Source organism: Anneissia japonica, unplaced genomic scaffold, assembly GCF_011630105.1.
Source record: "Anneissia japonica isolate Jap-2015-1 unplaced genomic scaffold, ASM1163010v1 scaffold287709_len1912824_cov184, whole genome shotgun sequence".
Taxonomy (NCBI): Eukaryota; Metazoa; Echinodermata; class Crinoidea; order Comatulida; family Comatulidae; genus Anneissia; species Anneissia japonica.
Genome location: NW_022751466.1, coordinates 1775047 through 1787816, shown reverse-complemented (window position 1 = coordinate 1787816; position 12770 = coordinate 1775047). Strand labels below are relative to the sequence as shown.

Below are 12770 nucleotides of genomic sequence, written 5' to 3'. Positions count from 1 at the left end.
AGTGGGGCTTGAATCCGTTACTGGAAACCTCAAGCAACATCTGAAATAAAGCAAAAGAACACATAGCAACAACGACAAGGCCGGCGGAACTTTTTTCAAAGTGGGGGACCCAGCATAAAATGGGAAAAGGGGGAGGGGGGAAACTAGCATTTCTTTCCGATCATACAAAATCTGCATTAGACATTATATACTCACTGTATTTTCTGCAAAAAAGAGGTGTGCCCCCCCCCCCACGTTCCGCCCCTAAAATCCCCTAGCCCCAGTACGTTGCACCTGGTTGCACTGGCTGCACTGCCTATACACATGGAGAAAATTTCTTAATATATTTTCTGCCAAGCCAAAGTTATGCAATCTTTGATCGATTCGGAGTGTTTTGCCAAAACTGATTCATCATCATCATCAGATAAATGACATCATTTATTGCGCATGCGTATTTCATTGTTTACGTTCCGAATCAAGTGTTGTGTTGTGTTTTCAGTCTTGGTCACGTTCAGATAGAGGCTAGGCTTAGGTATCCTCAGTTGATGAAGCAATTTCGAAATACTGTAATATTTGAAATTATCAAGTGCTAAAAATTGAATTCTGTGGACTTGGTTTATTGAGTAAACTCTGTGTTTTATAGTAGTGTAGAACCGTTCCTCTCGTTTGACAGGTTTGTTTTATAGGCTAGACCTCCACACACTGCTAGCCGCTAGCTAGGAGGGAGCTAGCATTGTAGCAACAACAATGATGAGCGAGAAAACTGTGGCGTTTTCTGAAGATGTTATTAACGGTGAATGGATACGCCATCTAGCAGGATGGATACATGTGTCAAGTTATATAAATCGTGTTTGCAATCAGAAATCTACATCTGCAAGGTGGGTACGACCTGTATATTTGGTAATTGATCCTCCTATTTAAATAAAGATTTTTGTTAGGCCTAAAAAACATGAATGTATAAAATTATAATAATAAACTGTTCTATTTTTGTTATACCTTCTTGACGGTTGGGCCCTAGCCTAGTCTGGCTACCTCTCTAAGTAATAATATGTCGCAATGTAGGATGCATTGTATACAAACACTAGGCGAATTTATTTGCGCGACACACAAAGTTATGCCGTGAAATACTACAATTTTGTATGAGTGCATCGCGTTGGTATTTTCCACTAGTTAGGCCTACATGAGCGAAAAAAGTTTGCAATACGCATTTTTTTTACAAATATTGAGGTGCTATGTTTCTAATGACTTGTTGATGTGCAATGATGACATACATTTATCGATTCAATTAAATCTTTACTCTAGCTCTGATTCGCTGCACAGTATTAAATAATTTGCTTCACAAAAGGTAGTGTTCAAAGGTGTTCAAACTCCAAAATTCGCTGAAACAAAATACCACAAGAAAAAGAAGCGAACAATTTGGTGAAGGGCTTGCTCATAAAGAGTTAAACTGTGCATGTGTACATTTAACGCTTTTGATTTGTGGTGATAAATTCAGCTAGTGGATAACCGGCTTTAGCCTAGGCCTAGTATCAGATAGATATCATATGTGCTTGTGTGAGGAGAGAGAACCATGTACGCAAAAACTCAAAAACTTAGGCCACTGTATACAAGTGTTTAGTTATAGTTTTGGGCATACCATTGATATTTAAGCCAAACTGGTTAAATCAACATTACCCTTGTTAAATATAATGATGGTCATTCACTGTGTATGAGTAGTCCGACTGTGATATAATCAACATCCTTGAAAATCATGAAATTAAAGTGTAATTTTTTTTTTTTTATTAAAATATATATTCACTCTCCTTAGGCCCTACTTAGTCATTCAATTTATTTTTATTTATTCGACGGCTTAGTCATTCAATTTACTTATTGTTATTTATTTGACGTAAAAAGTTGCAGGTGACGGGAAAAAGGCCAACAGGTGAACAAATCACACTTGTGATAGCGGCCGATCCCAAATTGCACAGATGTCAAGGTATAAAATCATGTAAATTTGAAAAATTTAACACTATAATTTGTAAAAAAGAACTCAAGGCATAAAAAAAAATAAAACAGTCTCAAAAAGAAACTTTTAGGATTTGCAATGAATCAAATTGACTAAAGACATGTAATACAAAATCCATACAATACATCGATGCTGAACTTGTTAGCGGTAGAAACGGTCCTACACCAGCTTTGATAGCCCTAAATTATTAGCTGGGTATCTATCTATCTATTTATAATCATGTAATCCACGCTACTTCCAATGGATTCCTAGCACTGAGTTTAAAATTCAATGGCCAGTAAAGTGAAAGTGATTTGTGCTGTTAAAAAAGAATATTATTTGAACAAAAAGTAACCTTAGTTATTTCCTAAAAAACTGTACAATTTATTATTTCCTACAAAAACAAGAAAATGAATAAACTCTGGAATTTAAGGGTCTCAAATCTGAAAACCAGAGCTCAGCAACTTCTTTCAGGGGCAGAGAATTTCACTCAAGGGCAGCCTGGAATTTTCAGGAAGGTTGGGTATATTTTTGGCAATGGAAATTTCCTTAGAAAAAGGCAGGACATTTTTCTGAAAAAACTATGAATTCCTTGGCACAAATTTTCTGACCCCCAAAAGTGAGATGATGAGGAATTATTTCATGAAGGGTGTGCAAATCTTGTAAAAACCAGATACAGAGAATGAATTTACTATGCAGGGGAGAAAGATTACTTTCTATTGGTATTGAAGTGCCATGAATTATAAATTGCAATAGCTGCTGCTTCAATGATGTTCATAACAGTATACAAGAAGATGTGTAATGGCCAACCTGTTGATCAATAACTCAATCAATATTTCAATACCAACCAATGCTTGATTGCAAAATACAAATGAATATTCATGCGCTTTGTTGACATTGTGAAGGTATCTGGATGAGGTAATTATGACCATGTTATGACTCATATCACATGGTGATATCCACATGGCCTTGCTCAACTTTGTGGTTGTAACTTAGATGAAAACTCACTAAAATCAGCTGGAGGCAAACATTTCACTGCAATTAATAGAAAAAATATAATAGATAGAATTTCTTTTGTTTAGATATTCTTAACAAAAGATATTGTTCAGACTAGCATTGCATTGCGATCGGTTGTAGCAATTGCGACACTCAATCCCACCCATTTGCAATTCACAATCTCACTTCGTAGTAGATGGAGCTGTGTTAGTCTGGTAGACGTATAAAATAAAAAAACTGTAGACTTCTGATAAAGCCAGCATAGACTGCTGGCGAAGGCTTGTGTAATAAATAATTGATGTTAGTCTTTATAAAGTGCCACCAGTGCTTTTATTTCAATCTCACTTCAGAATTGCGGATAGGGGTTTCTTTTGTGCTAATCTTTTGGGCTGGATGAGCCTTGCTTCCAACTGTCCTGCTTTCGGCGGGATTGTCCCGTTTTTGGAAGTCGTGTCCTGCTGTCCCACCCAACCCCCAAATTGTCCTTGCTTTTCAACTTTCATAAATAAAAAATAATCATGATAATACCAAGATTAAATTCCCGGAGGATACTTTGAAACCTATGGCCCAACAGACGACGAGGCTACGCAGTAGCGCTTGAAAACATGCGATCTGAGGTACTAATATCAGCGGTAAACTCCATGTGAGCTCAGATGGATTGCAAGACGCGATGTGTTTATTTTTATTGTTATTATACTTGGTCGATATTGTATACAAATATGTAAGTAAAATGTTTAAACTAAATGTTTTTGTCATATATGTAGAACTGTGTAACTTTTTTCTTTTTTTCTTTTCGACTTATATTATTATGTATTTGCCGTTGGGTTTCGTACATTTGGAGAGCGTGTCGTGTTAGAGGTGCTTGCACCTGTTGATACGCTCTCTCATTGGAATTTCTATTTATATATATTTTTGTATTGTTTCCAGTGTAAAAGCCGAATAAAATTTTAAAAAATAAATTTAAAAAAATATATATTAATAATTTTAAAAAAATTTCCGCTCTATTTTTCTAAATCAAATTTTTAAAGAAACTTTTGAATTCTGTTTCTTCAGTTTTATTTTCAAATAAGGCCAATAAAAAAAATTCTTGTGTTGGCCACATTTTTGGAAAAATCCAAAAAAATGGGTAGGTCAGTAGGAAAAGTTTTTTTTAATTTTTTAATTTTTTTACCAAAAATTGTTTATGCCTAAAAAGTAGAAAATGCACAAAAATACAACAAAGGCCATATGTAAATCTATACTGAAGGGTGAAACGATCGCATAACACTGTTGCATCGCCTACCGTCGCAAGATAGGCCTATTCCAGCCATTTTAGCTCATTAAAAAAATATTTTGAGATGTAAAAAAAAAAAAAAAATGCCGACTCTTAATTTCAAACATTTTGGGTCCGTCGAGTGTGGTCAACACAGTAATTTTTTTTATTTGGCCTAACTGCCAATCATTCAACTGCCTTCATTTTTACTTTGATTATTTATTTTTTCAATTATCCAAACCTCTGATAAAGGCCACGAAAATCCCAGTTCTAAAAGTGTTGTTAATTTGGGGGGGAGACCTATATAAAGTTGTCCCAAAGAATGCTGTCCTCGCTTTTGAACAAAAAGTCCCGCTTTCCGGATCGATGTGTCCCGCTTTTGGATGTTCGGGGGTTGGAATATCTGGCCTTGGCATCATAAATTTATTTTGAAATGATACAAATTATGTACTGTACTTAAACTGAATTTGGTAATTCCTATTTACATTTTTTTAAAAATGCAAAATAAGATCAATTGTTAATTTCTTTGTGTAGAGATGACAAAACTTAAGGCTTGATCTTTGTTTAAAATTTTTTTTGATAGATCTGTTGGTGAAAAAATACAGGCCTACACCAGAAATCATACTCAGACCAAGGAGGTTAAAATAATTATTTTAACCTCCTTGCTCAGACCAGCATCACATTGCGATCGGTTGCAATTGCGATAGCAATTCGCACCCAATTACAATTCACAATCGTGTGTGAAAGCTCACCAATCAAGTCGATAAGTAATTGATATCTCAATTGTTACCCATCATTGGGTGCTACAAAAAAGCTGAAAATTTTTTTTCTCTCTCTCTCTTTTCCTCCTTAATTGCCCTTTCAAACATTTAGTTTTAATACTAAACATGGTATAAAAAATCTCAATTGAGGATAGGAATAGGATGGAAAGCTTAATGAAAAACAAAGTTCCATTAATTTTTAATGTTTTTTTTCTTTTTTTCTTTTGGCAGCATACCTATACAATCACACCCAACTGGTAATGATGAAGAGAATGAACCAAACAAAATTGTAAAATATCGTGGTAAGTATTAAAGTCAACAGTTTTTACAATTTGTAAACTGTTGAAAATCCACTTGTTCATTTTCCACCTGGTCTATAATAACTAGTCTCAATCCTGTCTTATCACCTTTTTTCTGTCATGCTGGCTAATGTGTCCTGTTTGTCATGATTGTCCTGCCTTTCACTTGTCTGTCATTTCCAGTCAGCTCTTTAGTGTTTTCTGCGCATGGTCATACTGTACCTTTCAAAACTGACTTCAATATAATTAAACGGTAAAAACATGATTCTTCCCTGCTTGTGGAGTTCGAGAAGCTGTCCCGATTTCTGGGAGAATTGGGACCTGTGTCAAAACAAATGCAAATAATATTTGCCACATAATTTGGCTGTGTCCATATTATCATCAAAATAACATTGAATTATACAGGAGCTTAAAAGAAGTAGCCTACAGTACTGTATAGTTTTAAACACGTTCGTGAAAGTAGTTAATTTTAAGCCGGGTACTCCTAACGGTCATCGGCTGAAGTCATTCTATAGTGAACGCAATGCCACGGCGTGCACACAAAAGATTGTTTTTAATGAAGATTGTTTTAAATATATTTTTATATTTGGTCAGATCTATCTTCCCTTTTGAATTAAATATATGTTAGCCTACGAATTTCACGTCAGCAATCTGCAATTGCCGACCATATTGCCGAGCCAGAATTGCTACAGGACGGCATTTTTTTGCTGACCTAGGCCTAGATTTATTTGCTTCAAAAACTGCTTGAAAATTCAAAGACTTTGACTGAAACAGGCTATAGTAGACACTAAATTCCATGTACGTCGTCAAACCAAGGAAATTGGTGGTTCATAAAATAGATTTGTTTGTACAATAACTATTTCTAATAGGCATGCAGTACGTACGATTTGTGTACAATCGTCTTGTCTTTCTCGCCTAGTCATTTCGTAGGCTAGGGCCTAGGTAGGAATGACGCTAGCCAGCCAAGGCCTACAACATCGCCCAATTGCCACGTGGGCCGCGTAGATCGTAATGCTTATCTAAATCTATTATTTGTCTTCATTTTACAGTATTATTATCATATTTAAAATGTTGTTTATTATCTAAAAACAACAAAATTCAACATATAGTAGGCCTAATCCTACCGTCCGTTTAAACGCAATCACGATCGCTTCGTGACTTCACTACTAACAAGTACTGTACATGTGTGGAAAATCCCTGATAGATCATTCTGGGCATGCGCACGGACATGCATGGGCAGTTTTGAAGCAGCCTATGATGATAATATCGTAGCTTTTACGAAAGTGATATTTCCCATGCCAAAGATAACTATAAAACGAACGCTAAAATGAAATTTATTCGGCGATTTTCTTATGTAAAACATATGTATTATACTACACTACTACACTAGATATTGCAAATTGCAAGTGAAGTGCTGCAAATTACAACTGCATATAAATGTTCTTCGAAGAAAATTATTTATGCGAGTCAAGTGAAAATAATGAATAATAAAAATATAACAAATAATATGAGACACGACCCATTGTCTATATTAGAACAGCGTTGGTACCGTGGGATGCCAGTCAATTTGAGCGGATGTCAGTTCGAGCGGATGCATTTAGTGCGAACTATAACAAGGGCTAATTTATCGTCGCCGTATTCTTGTATTTGTTTGTTTTAAATGCAAAAAAATGCTGTGATTACTAAGGTTCTGAAAGGTTTTTAGTACTTTTTGATAATTACTCCATGTTTGAATCACAGTCTTGGCAACTCCAACTACCAAGATGGCCGCTAACAAGTTATAAACTATAATAGAATTGCGCACTTTTCATCTTAAAAAAGAAGAAAGTGTATGTTTTACTAGAGTGCACGAGAAGCGCACACACAAGACGAGTGACCATTATTTTTTTCACGGTAAACAAAGTGGGGTAGCTAGCCACCCTATTCACCACCCCTCCCTCCCCTTCCCCAGATCCACCACTGGTTGATGTTCTGAATTTAAAAAAGCAAATTATATTTGTAATTGAGTTATGCTACTCACTTATCTATTCTGGAACTGTTGTGTTTCCCCTTCCCCTTTGAAAATGTCAAATTTTTAGCTCAAATTATATTTGTAATTGAGTTGCTACTCACTTATCTATTCTGGAACTATTGTATGTCCCCTTCCTCTTTGAAAATGTCAAATTTTTAGCTAAAAAATTTGAAGTTTTGAAGTAATTTGTATATAACTCGCACAGGTTATTGTTCCCACAAGTGGATCTTCTTCCGCTCAAACAAGCCTCCGCTCGAAAAAAATTCGCTCGAATTGGCCTTCGCTCGAAGTGGTATCCGCTCAAATTGACTGGTTCTCGTACCGGGTATGCCAGTCTACAACAAGCGTCGCCTAAATGTAATAATTAGCACGCTGAAATAGGCTAGTAAATAAGTTTAACTGGGTTCGTTAATAATACTGGCCTCAAAATATTGTGGCTGAGACATGGGCCGATTAAACGTAGAAATAGGAAACCTAGAAATGTAGTAAAAACGCTGAATAGTAATACTCCAGCGTCGCGACATGTGACGTTGGTACGAGTTGGTTAGTCTACAAACGTCGCCTAAAGTAATTGATTTTACCCGGCAGAACGAAAGAAGGAAACTCCGCTTTTCAGTCATCTTAGGCCCATGTTTTTTGACAAACAATGACCTTTCAGAGGTCAAATTGCTGTCAAGAATATGAATTGGCTGCTTCGCAGCAATTAAATTATTACAAGTACGACCATTCTTTCATCAGCAATGATTTAATAGAGAAATTAACAAAATCACAATCTGTAGATGACGAAGTAAGGTCAAGCATTTGGAAAAATCATAGTTTATACTATATAGGCGTAGGTAGTAAAAAATTGCTGCCGACCTCGGGAGAATTTAAGGTCAGCAAATTTTTGCCGACCTAATTTTTTCCTAATTTCATGGGCTGTGTTAATGAATGTAGAGTTGGTGATTGTTAGTATTTAGATGGTAGAATTGAATTGCTAACCCACCAAGCCCCATACAGGTGATAGCAAAGGTAGGCATATTATAGTCAGGCCTGGGGAAAAAAATGTTTGTGTCGCCTACCATGGAGGATTCTTTCCTCCATGCTCCTACAATGAAAATTGTTTCAATAAAATGCCTCCAGCACCAAACATCGTCTCTCCAATATATAGCACAACAACTTTATTTCTTGAATGTTTTCCCCCAAAATGCCTCCGGGCAGTCACGATGCCTCCGACCACCAACCCTGATTATACAGTCTGTCTCTTATACACATCTAGATGTGTATAAGAGACAGTCGTAATGCTTATCTAAATCTATTATTTGTCTTCATTTTACAGTATTATCATATTTAAAATGTTGTTTATTATCTAAAAACAACAAAATTCAACATATAGTAGGCCTAATCCTACCGTCCGTTTAAACGCAATCACGATCGCTTCGTGACTTCACTACTAACAAGTACTGTACATGTGTGGAAAATCCCTGATAGATCATTCTGGGCATGCGCACGGACATGCATGGGCAGTTTTGAAGCAGCCTATGATGATAAAATTGTAGCTTTTATGAAAGTGATATTTCCCATGTCAAATATAAATAAAAATGACGCTAAAACAAAATTTATTCGGCGATTTTCTTATGTAACACATATGTATTATACTACACTATTAAATTAATACAAGTACAGTACGACCATTCTTTCACCAGCAATAAATTGATTAATAGAGAAATTAACAATCTGTAGATGACGATGTAAGGTCGAGTGTTTGGAAAAATTGTAGTTTATACTATATAGGCCTAGGTAGTAAAAAATTGCTGAGGCTGCCGACCTCGGAGAATTTAAGGTCGGCAAACCTAATTTTTTTTCTAATTTCATGGGCTGCATAATGTTCTATTAACCTACCACAGTGCATTGTAAATGTGCTAGATGACAAACATAGGGATGCAAGGATGTCACCAGCTTTTTGGAGTGCCGGTCGGCGATCATTTCGCGTTTTTCCGGGGAGGGGGTGCCACACCCCCGTTTTCTGGGGGAGGGGGTGGCATATATTTCACGCCATATTCGTGAAAGCTCTTAAAAAGCAAAAGGCCTAAGTCGAGCAGGCCTAGGCCCAAGGCTAGCTGACGCGATTTTTTTAGGCTAGGCCCAGGTAGGCCTAGGCCAGAATTTGAGGAATGCAACAAAACAGATGAAGTATAGACTTACTGTAGGCCTAATTAAATTCAAAAGTTAACATGCTTTGTTTTAGATTAAAAAATAATAATGAACAAATGCCGTCGAGCGGATGCCAGTTCGAGCGGATGCATTTAGTGCGAACTATAACAAGGGCGAATTTATCGTCGCTGTATTCTTGTATTTGTTTGTTTTAAATGCAAAAAAATGCTCTGATTACTATAGGTTCTGAAAGGTTTTTAGTACTTTTTGATAATTACTCCATGTTTGAATCACAGTCTTGGCAACTCCGACTACCAAGATGGCCACTAACAAGTTAAAACTATAATAGAATTGCGCACTTTTCATCTTGAAAAAGAAGAAAGTGTATGTTTTACTAGAGTGCACGAGAAGCGCACACACAAGATGAGTGACCATTATTTTTTTCACGGTAAACAAAGTGGGGTAGCTAGCCACCCTATTCACCACCCCTCCCTCCCCCTTCCCCAGATCCACCACTGGTTGATGTTCTGAATTTAAAAAAGCAAATTATATTTGTAATTGAGTTATGCTACTCACTTATCTATTCTGGAACTGTTGTGTTCCCCCTTCCCCTTTGAAAATGTCAAATTTTTAGCTCAAATTATATTTGTAATTGAGTTAATGCTATTCACTTATCTATTCTGGAACTGTTGTGTGTCCCCTTCCTCTTTGAAAATGTCAAATTTTTAGCTAAAAAATAGGAAGTTTTGAAGTAATTTGTATATAACTCGCACAGGTTGTTCGCATAAGTGGATCTTCTTCCGCTCAAACTAGCCTCCGCTTGAAAAAAATTCCGCTCGAATTGGCCTTCGCTCGAAGTGGTATCCGCTCGAATTGACTGGTTCTCGTACTGGGTATGCCAGTCTACAACAAGCGTCGCCTAAATGTAATAATTAGCACGCTGAAATAAGCTAGTAAATAAGTTTAACTGGGTTCGTTAATAATATTGGCCTCAAAATATTGTGGCTGAGACATGGGCCGATTAAACGTAGAGATAGGAAACCTAGAAATATTGTAAAAACGCTAAATAGTAATACTCCAGCATCGCGACATGCAACGTTGGTACGAGTTGGTTAGTCTACAAACGTCGCCTAAAGTAATTGACTTTACCCGGCAGAACGAAAGAAGGAAAACTCCGCTTTTCAGTCGTCTTAGGCCCATGTTTTTTGACAAACAATGACCTTTCAGCATATTATAGTCAGGCCTGGGGAAAAAAAATGTTTGTGTCGCCTACCATGGAGGATTCTTTCCTCCATGCTCCTATAATGAAAATTGTTTCAATAAAATGCCTCCAGCCCAAACGTCATCTCTCCAATATATAGCACAACAACTTTATTTCTTGAATTTTTTCCCCCAAAATGCCTCTGGGGCAGTCACAATGCCTCCGACCACCAACCCTGATTATAGTCCCAAAAAAATCCAGGTACAGTAATTATTCAGATGTTTGATACTGTATCTGGTGTATAGTTAGTAAGATTGTTTTGAATCTCTAAAATCCAAGTTGCAATTAATGCCAACTCTTGATGAGATGAGAATCTGTTATTGTGTGATTCTGTTGGGAGTTGAGCTACTTAGCAGGGAAATGAACTGTCTGGAATGTGGGAGCCCTTCCAACTTTGTGATGAAATCAAAATTCAATCTTGAAAACAACCACCAATACCAGTGAATGCCACAAACAGGTGAGATGGCACCCACACAAAAACACAATGACATAATGAGTGGTTATGATAATTAATTCATGAATGTCATTTTGTCATTATTGTTGTAGTATCAAAACATTATGCAATTTTAGTTAGTGTCTGTTGTTCCCTTTCTTGCTTATACATAGATAAACCTGTCTCTTATACACATCTAGATGGGTGGGAGGGAGGGGAGGGGGATAATTAATCAGTCAATTGATGTGATAAAACTAATTCTAGCAGTATTCATCCCTATCACACAAAAAAAATGTGACATCACATTTAGGGAGGTGAAACAGCATTATAATTTTGGCTGAATTAACATCTCACAAATATGAATACAGTAATGATATCACATGTGGAGGAATAGATGCTGATGTTTTTTTTTCTGTTGCATGTGATACTGTATAAGCATGTGATACTGTATAGTAAGCAGTGAATTAAGTAATGTGATACTTGATGATTTTTTGTATTGATGACATCACTTAAAAGATCAGCAATTCATAACCCTGCTGTACATGTACATGTGACGTCACACATTTTAAAGTAGCATTTGTTTATTGTATAACTTTTGATGAGTCTGTATTTATACATAATCAAATTGAAAATACATATATTGTGTTCTTTGACTTAATTTAAGCAGCTTTTTGTCTATTGCTATAACTACTTTATGGTAATGAAATATTTTTTTAACAGTCAGTTGACTCTTGGGAGATGATTTGGTAGATTTGTTACAAGGAAACTCTGTTTAAATTTGATCAAATTTTGTTTTGATCAGCTAATTCCTAAGCTGGTATTTTATTACTGGATTAAATGGATGATTGTTTCTCAGTCAGATGAACTTCCCAAAAGGTCAACTTTGTTGTGGATTCTGTAATATTGAGAAGTGTTATGAAACCATTAAACTATGTCATGTGAATTTCAGTTGTAACATAGAAACACCTGTTTCAGAAATGAGATATTTAAATAAACATTGTAAGGTGATGTAACTCAGTATAACTCAGTTGAAACTGTTTGGTCTGATGACATAAAGTTCATTATTGTCAATGGTCATCATCATTATCATCACCATCATCATTATCAATCTGACATTAACGTCATCATAATTTCATCATTAATCTGATCATTATCATCATTGTCATCATCATCATTATCATTATCATCACTAATTTGATCATTGTTGTTGTCATCAATCACCAACATCAACTCAGAAAGTTGTTTGTTCTGATGTTATAAAGATCATCACTGTCATCATTTACAACCTGATACAGTAAGTCATCATTATCAATTCAAGCCCGTAGCCAGGGGGGTTCGTAAGGTTCGAATGAACCCCCCTTTTTCCTGAAGTGCCCTTTTTTTTTACTAAAAGTAAAGTGTTAGAATCTACAACACAAGAAAGTTTTTCTTTTCACCCCAAACAAGTAAAGCCTAGCTAAGCTGACAACGATATTTTGGCCTAAAATTTAACCTACATAAGGCCCAATAAAAAAAATATTCGTTTATCACCCTCGAGCGCATGCCTTCTATGGTACTGGGAAAAAAAAAATTTTTTGAACAAAATTTTTGTTGAAAAAAAAAAAAAAAAAAAATTTTTTTAAATTTGTTTTTTTTTTTTTTTTTTTTACTTTTATTTTATT

The 12770-nt window shown here is 35.9% G+C and overlaps 2 protein-coding genes across 15 annotated transcripts in view; both read left to right on the top strand.

Annotated features, from left to right (window-relative positions):
* Positions 1-4309, top strand: part of LOC117121729 (focal adhesion kinase 1-like) — a 72102-nt gene extending 67793 nt beyond the window's left edge. For all 14 annotated transcript variants that reach the window (XM_033267020.1, XM_033267025.1, XM_033267023.1 and 11 more), the window contains 3 exons: positions 711-714; positions 4090-4093; positions 4297-4309. The gene's annotated coding sequence lies outside the window, so the exon portion shown is untranslated. The remainder of the gene's footprint in view (positions 1-710; positions 715-4089; positions 4094-4296) is intronic.
* Positions 463-12770, top strand: part of LOC117121732 (F-box only protein 32-like) — a 27268-nt gene continuing 14960 nt past the window's right edge. The window contains exons 1-2 of the mRNA XM_033267031.1: positions 463-857; positions 5204-5274. Coding sequence (XP_033122922.1) covers positions 727-857; positions 5204-5274 — 202 coding nt within the window. The 5' untranslated portion in view covers positions 463-726. The remainder of the gene's footprint in view (positions 858-5203; positions 5275-12770) is intronic.